The sequence below is a fragment of the Echinops telfairi genome, unplaced genomic scaffold (genome assembly GCF_000313985.2).
Source record: "Echinops telfairi isolate 266 unplaced genomic scaffold, ASM31398v2 ScPeMD7_5592;HRSCAF=6446, whole genome shotgun sequence".
NCBI lineage: Eukaryota > Metazoa > Chordata > Mammalia > Afrosoricida > Tenrecidae > Echinops > Echinops telfairi.
Window position 1 is genome coordinate 2,960,139 of NW_022109491.1, and position 20,086 is coordinate 2,980,224.

The 20,086-nt window shown below is 44.8% G+C and overlaps 1 protein-coding gene across 1 annotated transcript in view; it reads right to left on the bottom strand.

The window, feature by feature from the left end:
- DOK5 (docking protein 5) overlaps positions 1-20,086 on the bottom strand; it is a 227,814-nt gene that overhangs the window by 144,892 nt on the left and 62,836 nt on the right. Inside the window, exon 2 of the mRNA XM_045295480.1 lies at positions 8,472-8,579. Coding sequence (XP_045151415.1) covers positions 8,472-8,579 — 108 coding nt within the window. The remainder of the gene's footprint in view (positions 1-8,471; positions 8,580-20,086) is intronic.

The window sequence follows — 20,086 nt, forward strand, 5'->3', positions numbered from 1 at the left end:
CACTGCCTGGAAAAAATCAGTCTGAGAAAACTCGGGTTCACTTTTCATAAGATCTCTTCCACCTGTGAGTTCTCTTGCTACACTCGGCGAGTTTCTCTGAGCTCTTGTTATATGTCAGGGAGGAAAAATAAAATGGGAACACGTGGAAGCGTTCACTTAGGCATTGCCGAGTTAATGGATCCTTCTTTGGAATGTTCTGAGTGCTTCTTTCCACTTCTCTGCCAAAATAACCCCACTGGGATGGGACAGGTCATTAGGCTAGAGAGCCAGTCCTGTTGAAACAAAGTCAAGTGCACAATGGTCTGTTTTCTTCCTTGTAAAGTCCAAGTGAAGTCCATGTCATTTATGGGGTCTTGTTATACCTACCAAGCAAGGACACCCCGGACAGGGACTTTTCATTTGCTTTTTCTTTGCCTGCAAACACTCCTCCAGCTATTCGCATGACTCAAGCTGACCCCACCTTCAGGATTTAACTCAGATATTAGCATCATTCCCAAGTACTCCATCCGAAGCATTATCATTCTAGACTCTATTCTCATTCTACACTTGATCCTGATGTAAGCTTTTCCTTAGCATTTATCCGTCACTGGATGCTCTGGATAGGATCCCTAGTGGTATAGGGATTACGGGTAGGGTTGCTAACCATAAAATCAGTAGTTCAAAACCACCAGGCCCTCGGCAGGAGAAAGATGAAGCATTCCACCCCTGTAAAAAGTTACGGTCTTGGAAACCCACAGGAGCAGTTCTACCCTGTCCACCAGAGTCGCTATGAATTATCATCAACTCACTAGCGGTGAGTTGGATTTTTGGAAAGACTATATATTTTTAATGAATGTATTTTCTTTTAAAAATTGTAATACTTTTATCGTTGGGAATATATTCAGCAAAACATACAGCAATGCAACAGTTTGTACTTCCACAATTCAATTCAATTAATTACGTGCCAGGCCTTGTCACTCTTCTTTTCTGCGCCATTCTTTCTCATTAACATAAACTCCTGGCCTCCTTAAAAAGCTAAACCAACCAGCCACCCAACAAACAAAAAACTTACTCCCAAAGGGTTTTCCAGGCCGGGATCTTTATAGGAGCAGATCCTCTAGTCTTGCTCCACAGGAGCTACTGGGTGGGTGTGAGCTGCCAATCTTTGGGTTGGCTGCCAAATGCTTAACCATGGCACCGCCAAGCTTCTTCAAGCATTTCTTACAGAATTCTCCCTTTAAGTTTTATAAACAGCACAAGCGTAGCAAGGATTATTATATTTCCATTATCACGCTTGGATCATTGCTCATTGAAGCAGCGAGTCAAGAAACCAAGGACACATTGCACGGGCAAATCCAAAGCACACGACCTCTTTGAAGTGGTGAACAGCAAGGACCTCACTCTGAGAACTAAGCTACGCCCATCTGACCCAAGCCATGCATACGAAAATTGGACATTGAATAAGGAAGAAAGAATTATGGTGCTGGCGAAGAATATGGTAAGTGCCACGGACTATCAGAACAAACAGTTTTGTGTTAGAAGAAGTACAGTCAGAATGCCCGTTAGAGGTGAGGATGGTGAAACTGTCTCACAGACTTGGGCCATGTTAACAGGAGAGACCAGCTGTTAACAGGCCAACCCAGTTTCCGTAGTAAAAGCAGACAATGGACAAGACCTCCCACTCCCAGAAGTGAGCCATGGATAGGCAGTCAGCCAGCCATACAGGGGAGCCGTCCTTAGCCCAGAGAATTCTACAGACAACCAGGAAATCAAGTGATCCAAAGTCATCGTCAATTGGAACGGGGAGAAGGAAGAAGCGGGAGGCGATTTAATATAGAGGTTTAATGAAAATGCAGTGCCTAGTTTCCACTTGTCTGAGTATCAAATACTCAAGCATCATGACTCTATCAAAGGAAAGAAATGCTCTCTTATATTCCTGATAAATCCTTAAGTGTGCCATTTAATTAGGAATTCCCAAAAATGGACCACCAAATTAATTTAGCTGTTTAAAGCCATGCGCCAGATGTCTTAGCAACCATTAAGGATACCATTCATTGGCATAAACGTTTAACAGCCAGCAATTAACCAAGTGGTCATACTTTAAAAGTTTAATTTGCTACCAATATCATTTTGCATTAACAACTTAGAAAACAATTACAAATGACACAATTCAATTTTCCAAATGGATTATTTTTATAACTAGACAAAGAAACTGTGGAGATTTCTTCTGGTGTTGCAAGGGAAGATGAATACAACGGATTTTTTTTTTTTAAGGTGCGTTCCTTTGAGGACCTGGAAGATTCTTGCCGGAATTATGCAATTAGCAGGAGTGGGCGGGAATATTAAGTATGTTTCTGGTGCACTGCTAAGTCAAAAGCCATTTAGGAAAACAAGAATTTGATTTCCAACTTCTCTCCTGCTTTGGCTGATGGTAATTTGCCGTTGATGATTTATTGATGTTTACAAAGTGAAAAGGAGCCTGCTACCTAAAAGACAATTTTCTATCTTGCTTTTCTAAGTTGTATTCTAATTATTTTCCCCCTTGTGGGATTGAATGAATTAAGTGAGCAATGCACTTTGTGTATGCAAATCGCAAAGCCCTACATACGCTTCAAATTACTTCATTCTTTTAAAAAAAATTAATTAAAGCCATCACAACTGGCAAGGCATACACCTCTGTGATTTCAGTGGGTTGTCTTTGAAAACAAAAGCAATTGAAGAGCAATTTGTTTCTGAGTCCACGGGGTTTTCTCAGGCAGTGACAATGGCGCCGTCCTCGTTAACGTTGCTACTCTTATCATTACCTACTGACATGTTCAGAGCATGTTCACATTGGGCTCGAATAGACATTTCTATTCACAGTTTTTAAAAAGCCTTGGTAGAAAAAAATAAAATAAAATAAAAAATAAAAAAGCCTTGGTAGAATGCATTGTAAAACTTTTGACTTTCCCCCTATTATCTTCCCTTTCAGAAGCATGACTGCCTTCGAGACACTGAAGGAAGGCGCCCAGTGGAGAGATGCTGAGTCCTATCAGGAGGAAGGTGGGCGCAAGACTTTTCTGTTTGAACCTGTCTTCTCTGGACTCTGGGCATGGAAGCTTACACAAATATTGTTCTTTTAAAAATCTTATGAAAGAACCTGTCTAGACAGTTATATCCCAAGCTTTCTAAAAATATCAACGTGCCCTGGTGTTACTGAAAATAAACTGGACCAGCGGTCGGTTTAAGTTGTAAATTTGGACCTTCTTCCTGAAGCGTGGATCTTTGTTTGAGAAATAACTGAAATAGCCTGTTTGTTGTGTTTTCCTTTAAAACCAGCCACCTACTTTGGGAACTTTACCTCAGAATTTCTAGAAGAACTGGAATCTGGGAAGAGGGACCCTTTCATAAAATATCAATGGGTTCTGTGATTTCGTATCATCCCATGCTGTCGTGGTTACAAATATTGGGCTGCTAACCTCAAGGTCAGCAGTTCAAAATCACCAGCCACTCCTCGGGAGAAAGACAAACCTTTCTACTTCTATAAAGAGTTATAGTCTCGAAAGCCCACAGGGGCAAATCGACCGTGTCCTACCGGCTCGCTAGGAGGCAGGTCAACCCAATGGCAGTGAGTGGTTTTGTTTGTTTGGCTGGTTTCGGTTTTCTGGAGACAATTTGAAAGTCGAGACCAGGATTTGACAGTTGCTGGCTATTACCTGGCCCTCTTAATTCTGAGGCTCTTGCATCCCCCAATATTATCGGAAACACAAAAGGAGAGGTGCACAAAAGGCCCGGGTGTAAGAGAAATCGCGTAAGGAAGGACTGGGAGTGTCTCTGTCCTTCCCTTAGGAGCAGTCATAACTGGATCACTGTTGAGTCTGTTCTGACTCCTAGTGACTTCAGGGACAACAGAAGGGACTACCGCCTGGTCCTGAGCATCTTCACCATTGCTGGTGTGTTTGAGTCCCCTGCAGTAGTCACGGTATCATCCATCTCATCGAGGGCCTTCCTAGGTTTTGCTACTCTCCTACTTCACCAAGCAGGATGTCCTCTTCCAGGGACTGGTCTCTCCGGATGACATGTCCAAAGCATGTGAACTGAAGTCTTTCCCTGATTACATACAAGAAGCATTCTGGCTGCAGTTTTTCCAAGACAGATCTCTCTGTGGGAGTTTGGGGTCAGTCTGTGCATCTTTCAATATTCTTCTCCAGCACGACAATTCAAAGGCATCAACTCTCCCTCGGGTCTTCCTTATTCAGTGTCCAACTTTCACATGCATAGAAAGGGTTGAAAACACCATGATTGGGGTCACTGACATCCTTGCTCATCAACACTTTCATGAGTGTCGCCTTCAACAGGGACTACAACTCAATGTAAAGAAAACAAAAAGCCTCACAGCTAGACCCGTAGGTGGTGCTGGGATAAATGGAGGTAAGATTGAGGTTGTCTAGGATTTTATCATTCTTAGATCTACAATCAGTGCTCATGGGAGCAGCAGTGAAGAAATCAAATGATGTATTGCATTGAATGAATCTCTTGCACAAGATAAATGAATCATGGCGCACTGATATGAAAGACCTTCTTGTTTGTTGGTGTGGCGTCAGTTCAGACTCCTGGAAAGCCCACATGTACCAAGTTGAAGTGGGTTCCCCAGAGTTCTTGAGGCTCTGATCTTTCAGGATCAGAGTGCTAGGGCTGTCTTCTGAGGTGTCTCGGGGTGAGTTTGAACTGCCAACCTTTCAGCTAGTAAGCAAGCCCTTAACCTTTGGTGCCACTCGGGGACCAGAAAACAAAACCACTCTGCAATAGTGAAATCAGTGAGTCACAGCCATGAATTACTGATTTAGAATGAAAGTCAAAATGTGAACTGACATCACTAACAGACTCTACAATTTATTTTCTAAACCACAATACGTTTGCTACGAGAGCTGGAGGAAGGATCACGGCATGAGCGTCTTGGGGGAACTTAGGGTTTATCCTCAAATCTGTGTTGATGTTAGGTGTCTGTCTGGGAGGAGCCCGGCTGCTAGTTATGCTTTGGCCTGTTAAGCATGAACTTGGCAGTTAGAAACCGCCAACCTCTCCCAAGGACAAAGATGAAGCTTTCTACTCCCCTTAACTTCATCATACTTTCCATTACTGAAGACAACATGCTATCAACAAGACATTCAAAACAGAAAATAATGTGGTTTCTTGAAAATGTTAAGCAACTTGCTCGGATTAGGCAAAACCAGGATTAGGATTGAGAGTCAGATGGTGTCTTTAGAATCACCAGGGTCTTAATATCACCACATTTACAGATCATCAGATTCACAGCCACCATTGGCTATTGGGCATGCTGGGGGAGTGGTCCACGAAGCAGTGCATTGTTAAATGAAAAAAAAAAATTAAGCGTTTAGCATGTGCTTTATTCACATATTCATGTTCCCTTTTGTCCTTCATGTTCCCATTTTTGCAAGACAGCATTTTTAACTCCATTCTCAGCAAAGAAGGAACCAAGATCAAAAATCCACCTGTCCATGTCTTACAGTAAAATCTTTACAATGAGTCTTATAGGCAAAATTATTTTTTTCCTCCCTTAAGATTCTCTTTTAAAATAAATTGTCAGACGCCCTCTGCCTCAATGCTATAGATTTTCTAGACCAGTGGTGTAGCTACGGTAGTTACCCCTGTACTGATCAAAGGGAATCACATAAGACCCCTCCTTTCTTTGAGAAATGGCTTCATTTCTATTCGAATAAACTCTGAAATCTGGTCACTGTGTGCTACTCAGAATCCCAGTATCTTATTATCAAGATTCATAAATTACACAGCATCGCGATTTCTGAAAGTACAGCCCACAGTTACTCCAGCTTTTTGTGCGCCCCTCAGAGATTAACCATAAATGAATCCAATCTCAAGAGTACGGCAGATGAATCAGCTTCAGGAACTCATCAAGGGCTGGGAGGCTTAAATGTAGATAATGCTTCCATTCTACTGCTTTGAACTTGGCCTAATGATTATTAGAGATGAAAGAGACTGGGGCTCACCACGTTCTCCAAAGATTTGCATATTAAATTCCACAGCCAGCAGGTAGAAGCCAGAAATAGAGCCTTTGTCTCCGGTGCCCCCTCCCTTCCTTTGCCTCACAGCCCATCCCGGCCACCCCAATTACAGAGAATACAATAACACTCATTGTCATCAAGTTGTTTCCCAGTAAGAGTGATCCTAAATGACAGGGTAGAACTGCCTCTGGGTTTCCAAGGCCGTAACTCCTTGCGGGAGTAAAAAAGCCTTGTCTTTCTCCGAAGGAGTGGTTGGTGGCTTCAAACAGCTGACCTTCAGGTTAGTAGTCCAACACACACCCAATACCTCACCAGGGAGCTTTTCTCTCCACGTGGGTGTTAAACTTTTACTCTTGCACTCCTGAAACCCTCAGGGCTGATTCCATGCTGGACCATCACCACCCACTTCTTTCCCCCCAATTCAAAGCTCTTCTTCCTGCCTGTAACTGTCTCAAGTACAACTTTCTTCTGCTTCACTACATAAAAGCATGACATACAGATACCTGCATGTTGTCCCTTTCCTTTATTGTAAATAGTCATTGCTTCTCAACCAATATTGTAAAAAGTGCTTCCCCTGTGTCTGCTATTGGTAACAAGTCCTCTCTCTCTCTCTCATGCGTGCACACACACACAAACACACGAATACTACCTGTCCCTATGGGTCCTATTTTGTGATAGGGGAGGGGGGGCAGAGCTGGGGCAGGAAAAACAATAGAAACAAGTAAACAAATATATAATCGTGGTGCTTAGAAGGAAAATATGGGGAGATGCACGCTGGAGGACTGCGATTGAAATAATGGAGGCACGCGGCCTCACAAAAAAGGAGGAACTTGAAGAAGGACCGAAACAAAGCAAATGACTGAGCCATGAAGTTATTTAGAGGGAGAGCGTTCCAGGAAAACCAAAGAGCAGGTACAAAGCAGAGATGTGCATAGCATGTTGCAGGAGAAGCCGGGAGTCCAGGGCCCTTGGGGCAGAGAACAATGGGGCTGGAGGGAACTGAGAGATGAGGTTAGAGAGGGAACAGGCGGTTAAATCCTGGGGTCCTGCAGGCTGAGTCTTCGGGTAGAAGAATGTCAGTGTGATTCACACAGAACGTGTTTGAAACAGATTCGAGAGGGTCAAGACTGGCAAGACGTGGGCCACTGCAGAAGGAGTGAGAGATTCAGACTCCCTCAGAGTCTCCATAAATTCCGAACTTAGAGGCAACACCATGTGCGGATGGGCGGGTTTGGGAGAGTATCATAAAGCACTCAACAGTCGTGTGTCAAAGAGGGCTTGAAGCACTTACTGATGAAGACCAAAGACTACAGCCTTCAGAATGGGTTGAACTTCAGCATAAAAAGGCAAACACAACCAAAAAAATCCTCACACTATAGCAATAGATGACATCTGATAAATGGTCAAGGATTTGATTTTATTTGGATCAACAATCATCAACGCTCATGGAAGTAGCAGTCAAGAAATCAAGTAATACATGACATTGGGCAGATTTGGTGCAACAACAACAAAAAAATCTCCAAAAGTTCACTGCCATTGGGTCCATTCTGATTCGTAGCAATGTTATAGGATAAATTCGAACTGTCCCTGTGGGTTTCCAAGACTGTACATCTTCATGGGAGAAGAAAGCCTCCTCTTTCTCCCATGGAGCAGCTGTTGGGTTTGAGCTGCTGACCTTGACCAATGCATAATCCACCAGGCCACCCTGGTTCCAAAAGACCTGCAAACGATCTCTTTCCAAGGTTGAAAGGGTGTCATTTGGAGGATTAAAGTGAACCTGACCCTTTGTCCTTCAATCGGTATCATTAGTTGCCTCATAAACATGTAAAATCTGGATAATTAATGAGCAAAATCATGATGTTGGTGAAGAATATTGAAAGTATCATCGAATTCCAGAAGAACAAACAAATCTGTCTTGGATGAATATAGCCAGATACTCCTTACATGGGTGGATGGTCAGACTTTGTCTCATGTACTTTGGACATGCTATCAGGAGGGATCCATCTCTAGAACATGGCATCATGCTTGGTATTAGGTCAGGGAGGAAAAAGAAAGCCCTCCAAGAGATGGCTTGTCACAATGGTTACAACAATGGGCTCAAACTCAACCGCCATCCTGAGGGTGGCCCAAGACTGGGGGGTGTTTCAGTCTGTTAGACACAAGGTCACAGGGAGTCAGAGCTGATTGGCGGGCACTTCACAACAACCAGCTCTCTCATATACCCATTGCTGGTCCTTTTCTCTCGGATAAGTCAATCTGTGAAGCCCAGCTGGATACCATTGGAAGTCTACCGTGAGAAGATCAGCGGCCACATACACAGTCACCAAACCGCCAGGGCTTCTTAATCTAGATACAATCACAATGAATTCAACTCACCTGCTTATGAATAAATAGATCTTGGAGCTGAAATCTGGAAGATGGACTATGCATGACCCAGGATTCCCGTAAGAGACCACCATCGAGACTTACCTTATGATAACACCTAAAATAGGCAGCACGTTCATCGGAAAATTTCTCCAGTCTCTTTGGGCCTTTGCTCGAAGCTTTCTTGAACACTAACCAGCATCGTTGGTAAATCTGGAAGGAAGCAGAAAGACTGAGTTTGGCATCTCCACTCACCCACACGCTATGGACATTTCATTGAAACATTTCCTGGCTGGTATTCCATCTATAAAATATTCACTCTCCTTAAATGTGATGCCGCTTTGGGAAAAGAAATTTAAATATCAACGTGTGTGGCTTTCCCCTACAAGTAAGAGCATAATGCAGTGTGACAAGGACTGAACTCAAGAGGCGGAAAAGGAACTGAAAGCAAATTTGTCCATCCTTTGATCACTAGGCATATTTCCGGGGGTGGGGTGAGGCGGGAGAATGTCCCAGAGATGATAAGCCCAACCCAGTACAGATGATACAGTCGTTAATGGCATGGGCTCCATACATGTTAAAGACTACCTTACCAGTCTTGAAAAGGGGGCAGCCCCTTGTGTATCATGTCCACAACGCTTCCCTGATGGTCAAGAATTGGGCAAGACACTAGCTAGACAAGCTAAAAAATGGCTAATGAACATCAACCGGTTTCTTGCTAGGAAATTCAATCCAGAGACTTACAGATTATAGCCAGAGAGGTGCAATCTGAGTTGAAAGACCTGCATTTGTAGATTACACACTGAGCTTGGCCATCAAGTTGATTCACTTGCAGGGCAGTTAAGTAGCTGAAACTGGTGGAGACAGCAAAATGTTTCTACGGTGGGCAACGAACGCTCCTTAGGTCATTGTCTCTTTTCAGTTCCTTTTGGAACCACCACTCACCAACATCACTACAACTTTTCATTGAGCGCACTTGAATGGGGTGTATTCTTGCAATCAGGACAACTTTAACCGGCCAATTGAGATGCAACTATTGGTCTCTTCCTGTCTGGAAATCAAAGACTAAGGGACCAGACAAAACACAGACTCTATGACGTCAGGACCAGAAGAACTAAATAGTGCCTGGCTACCACTGATGACCAATCATAAAGGAAGATCCTCGGCAGAGTGGGTGAAAAATATGGAACAACACTCAAAATAACAATAATAAAATATCTCAAAATAACAATAATAAAATATCAGGCTCACTGGTCTGCTAGAGACTGGCGACACCTCTGAGTCTATGGCCTGTAATCACCCTTTAAACCTTTAAGTCATCTCCAGGGCTCAACCTTCAGCCAAAGGATAGATAAGCCCATAATGTGACCAAGAACACCAGGGAGACCCTCATTCATTAGGACCACTGCACAAGACCAAAGGGCAGTATTCGTCCAGGGATCAAGCTCCGAAGGCAAGAAGAAGTAGAAGGACAAATGGAAACAGTAAGCACAGGAACAAGTGGAAAATGTGCTGGCATGTTGTGGGGATTGCAATTTGCCAGAACAAATGTGTGTGAATTGTTGAGTGGAAAACCAATTTGCTCTGTAAACTTTCCCTCAAATACCAATAAAAATTTTAATAAAAACTGGAATGTGCAATATAAACATACACTTGACCACTAACAATACCTTGGAGAGGAAACACAAAGAGCCATTGAGCATATGGGGAAAAATTTTTCCCAAAGCAAAATAAAATAAAGTCAGCTTTTTTCTTTTAGTTAAAAATCAATAAGGGTTAAATCGGTGTCAATATTTACTGTCCACAATAATCTCAGTAGTACTCACTCTCACGCTCTCCTGGTGACCTTTCTGAAGGTCACCTGACAAGAAATATAAAGAATTTCACAAGAATAAGAATCCAACTTAAGGAAAAGCCCCAAATGCTGGCAACAACCAAAGCGAACATCCACAGTCAAGTGCAAATGGGTGGTTCTGTTTAGGGATATATATCCTTCAGACTGAAAACCTTTTGAAGCGCTCTATGTGGTTTTGTATATTCAAAACCTTTGGGCTAGTATGAAAACAATAAAGTAAAGTCGACCTGAAAATGTCTGATGATAAGGAAGTGTTCTACATCGTACAGGAGTGAGCAGTGACTGGGGTCCTAACAGCTGTGCGCAGCCATCGAAGGTGCAGCATTGGTCTTTCTCCAGCTCGAGGACCAAGGAGTGATGAAACTGGGAGATGTAGGGAAACCACGAATCTCACGGACTAAGGGGCCCTGGAAACACTCACCGCTGCAACACGGAGGCCAGAAGAACTAGATAGTTCCCCGCTATCACTACAAACTGCTCTGCAAAGGATCACATTACAATGAGAGAAACATGTGGAATGACCCTCCAAATCATGAAAGAGGCCGGGTTCCCTGTGCAGGAAGAGACAAGTGGGTCCCCACCACTACGGCCTTTCACTACCTTTCAGATCGGGAGCTGATCAGCCATTGAAGACCAACACAGCAAGATTTACCCAACGACAAAGTTCAGAGGGTTGGAAAAGAAGGAAAAACGGAAACAGGAAAGACAAAGGGAGCCAACTAAATGATGATACTTTCAAGGTTTTTGCAGCGGATGAGTTGAAGCAAAATGTGCATGGAATGTTGAATGTAAAACTGATGATCTTAAAGAAAAACTGATGATCTGCTCTGTAAATCTTCACCTAACTCATATTGTTAAAAAATATTTGGTGATACATTTCATACTCAATTTAAATTATTTCTTACATCTCTAATAGTCACCGGTAGATGGGTGAAGTAAGCAGAATTGTTATTTCTTGTCTGTAGGGTTTATTCTGTTCATGTTACTCTTTTCCCTCCATAATTTGAAGACACGTGTCTCACTGCCTCATGTGGGGCGGTGAGAATCACATGAGATCCGCCGGCTCTGAAGCTGAGCTCTCAGTACAGAAGGTGAGAGATATATGCCACTGAGTGTGCAATACGATTTTAAAGTATTATTTATGACGATGAAAGCTAGAATCCTCACAGCCTTCAAGGGGGCTTTGTAAATTGCAAAGTAAATTGCAGGGCATCTTCAGTGTATGAGTACAATGGACTCTATCAAAAAAGGAAAAACTCACTAAATTCAAAGAGACCCTGTAGGACAGGGTAGATCTCAGTTCCAACACTGTAACTCTTTATTTATGGGGTAGAAAGCCCTGTTTTTCTCCCTCAGAACAGCTGGTGGTATTGAACTGCTGACCTTGAGTATCACCGCCCAACTCATAACCACTATGCCAGCAGGGCTCCACAATGAGATATATGTCACCCATGGGTAGTAACTCTGATCTATAAGGAGCTTTGGTGGAGCTAAGGTGCCCTGGTGGTGCTATCATGTAAATGTTGGACTACTAATTGCCAGGTCTCTGGTTCAAACCCATCAGGTGCTCTGCAAGAGAAAGATGAGGCTGTCTACTCCCTAAAGATTTTCAGTTTCAGAAACCCTATATTGAGTCATCACAAGGCAGAATGTATTTGATAGCTGTGGGTGGATGGTATTTGAGATGATGGGATTCCATTTTATGTCAACTAGCCATATCTGGATGAAGGTGGGGGTTGAATCCTACTTATCAATCAGATCACAGCCTGATGACACCTCCTTGGGGGTGTGGCCTTTTGTATAAAAGAGACCCTGAGCAGAACTGAACTCTCTTTCTCCCCGTCACCTTCTGCTAGACTAGGATCTTGCTGGTGGTTCATCAGTCTCCCTTGGTGTTGCCTGCCGATCCCAGAAGCCATCAGCTGACTGCCAGCCTTGAATTCAGGCAGCCAACCTCGATGCTGATTCTTTCAGCTCTGCATCTTCCACGTGTGGCCCTGCTTCATCTTCCAGCTTCCTGTCTGTCAGCCCCTGCCCTGCAGGAGTCAGGAAAAGTCCCCAGCTTACATCTGACCCCCAGACTTGAACCAGGCTGGGTTTACCCACTTCTGCAACAGTGTAAATCATTTCTTGATGTAAATAAATCTCTTCCTATAGACAGACACATACAAGTGTCACTGATTTTGCTTCTCTGGAGAACACAACCTAACACAGAGTGTATAACTATAGTAAAGATGTAGTTCATCGTGAGATAGAGATGTCTATGTATACACATAGCTTTCTATAATAAATAGTGTATCCGTCTACAAGATAGGTATTCATTAGACACAAAAAATATAATATTATTGTTGTTCGATGCTGTGCCATTGGTTCCCATTCATAGGGACCCTAGGTGCAATATAATGCCCAATCCTGCACCATTCTCACAATTGGTCTTATGTTTGACCCACTGTTGTGGCCATGTGGCCATCCAGCTCAGTGAGGGCCTGCCTCTTTTTTCGCTGCCACTCTGCTTTGCCAAGCATGGTGTGCTACAGGGATTGGTCTCTCCTGACAACGTGCCCAAAGGACAGCTGGCCATCCTTGCTTTTGAGAAGCACTTTGGCTGTATTTCCTCCAAGACAGATGTAATTGCTCTTTTGGCAGTCCATGGTACTTTTCATATTCTTCACCAACCCCATGTTCCAAAGCAGTGCGATTTCTCCAGGCTTCCTGATTCAATGTTCAACTTTCACCTGCACACGAGGCAATGGAAAATACTATGCATGGTTGGGTCAGGCCTACCTTAGTCCTGAAAGTAACATCCTTACTTTTCAATAGTTTAAAGAGGTAATAAGATAGAGAGACTACATAAAAAAAGCCCACCAGTCCACTCTGACTCTACCTTGGTAGGATTGCTCCTGGGGTTTCCATGGCTTTAAATCTTTATGGGAGCAGGTAGCTTCCTCTCATTCCCATGGATTAGCAAGTGGGTTCAAACTACTGACCTTGCAGTTTGCAGCCCAACATGTAACCTCTTACACTACCTGGACTCCGGTACACTTAATAGATGTAGTAAATTATAGTATATCCGTAATACACTGTATCCCCCTGGTGCTATCATGGGTTACAAGTTGGGCCACCCACCAGCCATTCTGGGAGAAAGAGGAGGCTTTCTGCTCCCATAACGAGTTATAGCCTCAGACACCCACAGGGCCAGTTCTCCCCTGTCCAACCGGGTCGGGATGAGCTGGAGTTGGCTCAGTGGCAGTAAGAGAGAGTGGGAGATCTATAGGATAATCATTTGAAAGAAGTTTTGTAAGAAATTTCCAGTGGTGAGAAACTGTTCATAATAAAGTATATGGAGGGAAAATATTAACCTTTACTTATGACAGCCTGTCCACAATATTATACTCACAGATGCATAGATGATGATGGAAATGTGCCAAAATGGTAAACAAGTTCTCCATGGGCCGGACTAAGGTTCTAAGGTTCTTTTGTTTTAATAAAAGTTAATGCCACAAATGAAATGAAAGAGAATTCTGTAATTTTCTTAAGTACCCAGAGATATTAGTATAATTAAAATCAATTCTATCAACTCTCTTCTTGCACAGTTATTGAACCCACCAAGGAATATCCTGTAGACAAAGGTGAAAACGCAGTGGGGGAAGGGGCAGCCTTTTCAAGATATGGTGCTGAAGCCATCAGACAGACAGAGGGGGAAATAAGTAAATAGCCCAGACCCAAACTGTCCACTTCATATAAACATTAACTCAGCATGCACTTTAATGTAAAACCAAGTAATAACACTCTTAGGGGGAACAAAAGAGGAGAATATTTTCTGGCTCAAAAGAGGAGGCTATCTTCTGGCTCTGGATCGGGCAACCAAATTCTTAGTCCCAACACCAAAGCACAATCCATAAAGGGGAAAAAAGAGATGACACGCCGTGCCTTAGCCAAAGGAAAGCCCCTGCTAAGAGGCTGAAAAGACAGGCTATGGGTTGGAAGAAAGATTTACATACCACCTATCTGACAAAGGACTAGTGTCTCCAATGTGTTGTGTAAACACCCCTAACAATTCAACTGTCAGAAGCCCAACAATGCAATCAGAAAAGAGGTCAACCGCACCAAAACAGGCTTTCCATAAAGAGAATGGACAGGTGTCCAAGAAGACTCCAAAAGGTGTCTATCAGTACTCTTTAAGCCCAACAGGAGACCCAAAGCCCATCTGTAGACAATTGGACATACCCCCACAGAAGGGTTACAAGGAAGGGACAATTCAACCAGCGTGGAGTACAGCACCGGTGAAACACACCTCTTTCTCCTCCCACTGCCATCACCCAGCTCTATCTTACAAATCCAACTAGACGGAGTACACACGTTGGACAGAAAACACCCTCAGGAACAGTCGTGGGAATAGCATTGTGGGTAGAGGAACGGTGGGCATGGGGGAGGGGGAGGGGCAGAAAAGGGGAACCCACCACAGGTTGGATATATAACACCCCCCCAGGGGGTTGAATAACAGAAATGTGGATGAAGTGAGACAACATAGACACGGTAAGACATGCAATAACAATAATATATAATTGGTCAAGGATTCACGAGGGTGGGAGAGGGAGGGGAAAAGAGCTGATATGAAGAGCTCAAGTAGAAAGAAAATGTTTTGGAAATGTTGATGACAACCTATGTACAAGAGTGCTTAATACAATTGAATGATGGACAGTCATAAGATCTGTAAAAGCCTCCCAATAAAATGATTAAATAAATAAATAAACCCAACAGGTGGCTGGAGCCAATTCTGACTCAGGGCAAATCCATCCGTTACTACAGAATTGCTCCACCCATTTTCTTGGCTACAATCTCTATGGGAGGAGACTGGCAGGCCTTCCTTCTGCACACTGGTGAGTGAGTTTGACCGGCCAACTTTTAGGCTAGTAGTGTAACACACACTGGTGTGTGTTACATCCTCCAGGCACCTTTGCAATACTCATTAGGAAAATGCAGATTTCCACCCCCATGAGATAGCACTCCGCACTGAGCAGATTGGCTGAGAAGAAAAACAACACCACCATAGGCTGATGATAATGGGGAGACCCTGTATCCACTGCCAGGAGGCGGGGAAGGAATGGTACCATCATTCTGAGATGCTGTCTGGCCCTTTCTTTAAAAAAAACAAAACCTAAAAGTAAATACTCCAACTATGATAGGCTCAGCAAAGAAGCTCTGGTGGCACAACAGTTAAGTGCTGGGCTGCTAGCTGAAAGGTGGATGGTTCAAACCCACCAGCCACTCCACGGGAGAAAGACCTGCCCCCATGAAGACACTGTCTACAAACCCCTGTGGGCCAGTTAGTTCTACTCGGTCAAATGGGGATCCTCTGAGCCGCAAGTTGATTGAGTGGCTTCTCCCAATGACATAAACCAGCAGGTGTGTTCTTGGAATGCAATCCAAAGAAGCAAATACTTCATGTCTTCACAAGAAACCTGCACTTGCATGTGCGTGGCAACATCGCTCAAACAGGCAAGGAGGTCAGTGTTCACGATTGGGGAATGACAATGGCCCCTATGTCCATTAATGGCAGGGGACGGGAGGGGTTGGGAATGGCTGAACAAACTGGGTTAAGCTCATACCATGAAATAATACTAAACAATAAAGAGGGATGGATTGCTGACATCATCAACAACTGGTATCGTTTTGGAAAATGGTATCCAAACCAGTTGCTGCCAAGTCAGCTCTGAGTTACTGCCACCCCATGGGTGTCAGAGTGGAATTCTGTTCCCCAGGTTCTCAAGGGCTGATATTGGGGCGTGGGGTGTGAGTTGGGGGCGTAGACAGCCAGGCTTTTCTTCTGAGGCACCACTTGGTAGACTAGACCCTCTACCTTTGCAGTTAGCAGTCAGAACATGCTCAGCGCTCCCACCACCCAGGGACTCCTGGAGGATATTGCCTGGGGGTGGGGGTGGGGAAATGGGGGAGCTGGGGAAAGGACAGAACCCTTCTGTGTTGTTTCTCACAGCAGAATGTGAATGGACTAGGATCTCCCAGGAAAAGGAACAGTAAAAAGGTAGAAACGAACAAGATGTTTGATAAATGGTAGCCTAGCTTCATGATAGCCATCTATCTTCTTCTCCAGGATCCCACTCCTCACCACCAATCAGGCCACAGGCTAATGAACCGCTAGACTACATCCCTTGGAAAAGGCATGTTTCAAGGGTAAGACAGAGTTTAAGCACAAAATCCTTTTCAGGGCGGAGGTTCAACCATAAAAACGAGCGTTCCTGGTGCTCTGGTTGGCAAACAGAAGTCTTTCCAATCTCTCCAATAGGTCTGAATTAGAGATGAGCCGATTAACTCCCTGAAAGCCATACCCCCAGCGGAGCACCATAATGAAGGTAGGAATGGCTGCTGCTGGGTCCAAACAGGACCCCTCCCTGCCATCCCATTATCTGCAGCCATTTGCCTTTGTAGATGCACCAGGAATGTGCTACGAAATGGAGCTTGCTAAAGCTACATATCAGAGATATATGTTCACCACGGGGGCCAATGCTTTAATAAGGAAGGTATTTTAAATGTCCTAATTATACCTCCATTTTCAGACCCAACCTTCAATGCTGGAATTTGTTCCTAAAAAAAAAATTAATTGATTCATTATCATCACAATTGAACTAGAATTTGGCTGGCTAATGTCCAGGGGCTGCTGAAAGAAAGAGAAAGATTTCTCAGCGTGCCTGATTGTTCCCATCTTTGTCCCCTCGGCAGAAATCAAGTTCAGGGGATTTCTGTGGATGGTTTTGCTTTCCCTTCTGTTTTGATGGAGGGCATGTGTGCAATCGCGCAGGTGGAGAACTCGGAGGAAGGAGGCGCTCATACAAGTGCGGGTGCAGGGAGATATCTGGCTGGGAAGTCACGAGCGAGGACTGGGAGGGCACCTACGGGCTCGTTAGGAGACAAGGAACGCTCCACATGTGGCTGATGAAGAGGCAGTGTGGGATGTCGTCAGGATACAGTGGACAAATATCATACACAAATGCAATGCTAATGTAGGCTGTGGGGGAACGGAGGGCTCTGTGTGCAAGCAAGGCCATGCCGTCTCATGCCAGCCAGCGGTCCTGAGCTTGGGCCAGCATGGCCTAGCCAGAGATCATTGTGAAATCTGCAAATTCCCGGGATTATCCAGGGCCCCTCTGAACCAGTAGCTCCTGGGGTCCACACCAAAAATAAACCAAACCCACTGCCCCCAAGTCAATTCCAACTCACAGCGGCCCTAGGGGACAGGGTAGAACTGCAGATTTGGGGTTGCTGAGACTAACTCTTTATGGGAGTAAAAAGTATCATCTTTCTCCCAGGGAGCGGCTGGTGGTTTCAAACTACCACCCTTGCAGTTAACAGCCCAACTCGTAGCCCACTGTGCCACCAGGACTGAGCCAGACAAACCTGGTCTTCAACGCAGCCCCTGGGTACTTCGTTTGTATTTTGCAAACCGATGCCATAAATATTAAATACGTCCAGGTAACACAGTACTTCCTATTTAAAACTAAGGACAGGGAGATCGCCAACAAGTGGCCCTTGGGGAGGGTTTCTGAGATGGAGTGACATCCTACAAGGGACACGCCCAAACTCACTGCCCTCCAGTCCAGACCCCCTCAAAGTGACCCTAAAGTACTACGCCTCTGTGGGTTTCTGAGGCTGGTAATCTTAACAAGGGCAGTCAGCCCCTCTTCTTCTCCTCAGAGCTAGTTAGTGGTGGCTTTTAAACTGCCAACCAGGCGTTAGCACTGAGTGCTTAAGCACTGTGTCATTGGGACTCCTGGTCTTTTAAGCAATGGGGCTCAAAACGCCGTCTTGACTTTGAATTACACTGAAGAAGAAACTGAAATCTGGTGGGCTAAGAGTTCACGAGCAGCTGCAATGGCCAACAGCACACTCATCTGTCCTTGGGAAGCTGGCCGGCCTACTGACTCTCCAAATGACCCGCACCTGGCTGGAGAGCTCACGGTCGCTTAGAGGGAGAAGAACCCTGAGGGCTCACTGCACCCCGACTTCGTGTCCAAGGATGGCCATTCGAGAAGAACCCCAGTGTCTGAGTAGTTGTTTCTTCTCCATCCATCCACGCTCTCCTTCATTCAGTACGCGCTGCGTCTACGTAACCTACACAAGGGGGCTTTCAGAAGTTCACGGGGAAATTTAATTCAAAGATGGTGGGCATTTTCCACGAACTCTGTGAAATCCCCTCATACAGCACTAGTTAGTTAATAGGTTTTCTTTACATTTATGTTTTTTAATTAAAGGTTTTGTGGTGGTTGTTAAGGATATCTCAATTGCCTCATATAAAACAGAAATACCACATGTGGGGGTGGGGGGCGGTGGCGCTGGAGGAGGAAATGCATTTCCCTCCACGTCTGGAGGCAGTGTCCGAGTGAGGGGCTTGGCCGGGGTAAGGACCTTGCGGGGAGAGCCTGGGCTCCTGGGTTTGTAGACGACCCTCACGTCTTCTCTGGCCCAGGTAAGCGCTTCCCCGTTGGTCCTGCCCTGTCCTTAACTTGGACGTGATCGGTTGAGGGCGTGCCCTGTCTTGAGAGGGGTCTTCATTGGCTTAACAACAACAGCATTCTGTGTCCATCACCCTGCGCCTTTGGAGTCGTTCTGACCGAGCATCAGCCGGGTGGGATATCCTGGGGAGGCCTGGTAGCACAGTGGGTTACGTGTTGGGCTGCTAACCGCCAGTTCAGCAGTTTGAACCCATGAGCCACTCCACAGGAGAACCCTGAGTCTTTGTACTCCCGTACAGAGTTCCAGTCTCAAACCCACAAGGGTAGTTCCAGCCTGGGCTCTAGAGCCACTGCGCGTCAGGACCCACTCAATGGCAGTGAGTGTGCTGTTTGGCTCACAGGTCCCAAGTCTTCAGGAGAGATCAGCTGGTGGGTTCAAACTCTAGACCTTCAGGGTCTCTTGATCCATAGGCAGTGGGGATTAGTACTCCAGCACACATTCGGTCTATGACAAAGGGACACCTTTCTCCTTCTCAAGTATAAAAGCAGTGACCAAGAGGATCTCTGCAGCCAGCCAGCCAGCCACAACGTTCCCGTCCTCGGAGAATGAGTCTGTAATTACGGGATTTCAGAAGCTGATAAATGAATGGTACCAAGAAGTTCCCTACATCATCCTCCACAGGCTGCTTCCAACTCTGCTGGCCAAAATAATGAGCTCGCTTGAGCGTCCCGGATTTTAAGAAGAGAAACCCCTCCGCAGCGAGTAAACAGCTGGACTCTAGGCCTCTCATTTGTATCCATCGTTCATGAGGCAAGAAATCCCCCCTTGGAGAAGGCTGAGCAGTGGGTAGCGGGGTACACTGTAAATGCATTGCAAAGGAAAAGGCCAGCAAAAGACCGAGTGATTAATCATAAAACAAAATATGGATACAGAGGACTGAAAATACTTAAGAAGCATCCACGGGCAATAAATTAGCTATGTCAATACTCTGCTGATGGGGAAGTAAATTAGCCCAACCTTTCCAGAGGCGGAATTATGTCCACCCCTTGACCCAGAAATACTACTAGCAACTTCCCCGAGGAAATAATTAAGGAAGTATGCAAACATATGTGGCTAGCGCTCCTTGAAGTGAAAACCGGAAGCTCCAGAAATGTTTCAGAAGACTGGTTTAATTAATCGTGGCTGGGCTTGTCAGCCAGACTGCGCCATCATTATAAAGTGTTGGGAAATACTATTTATGCCATGGAAAAGGTTATTAGTAAACCATCAAGTCTAAAAAGTAGGTTAGCCCTGCCTTCGCACAGGTGTCTCCTCCAGTCTGTAAGTACATCTTCCTTCAGGAGACAGAGAACGCTTGGTTGCTCATGCAAGAATATATCCCTCTGTCTGTCTGTCT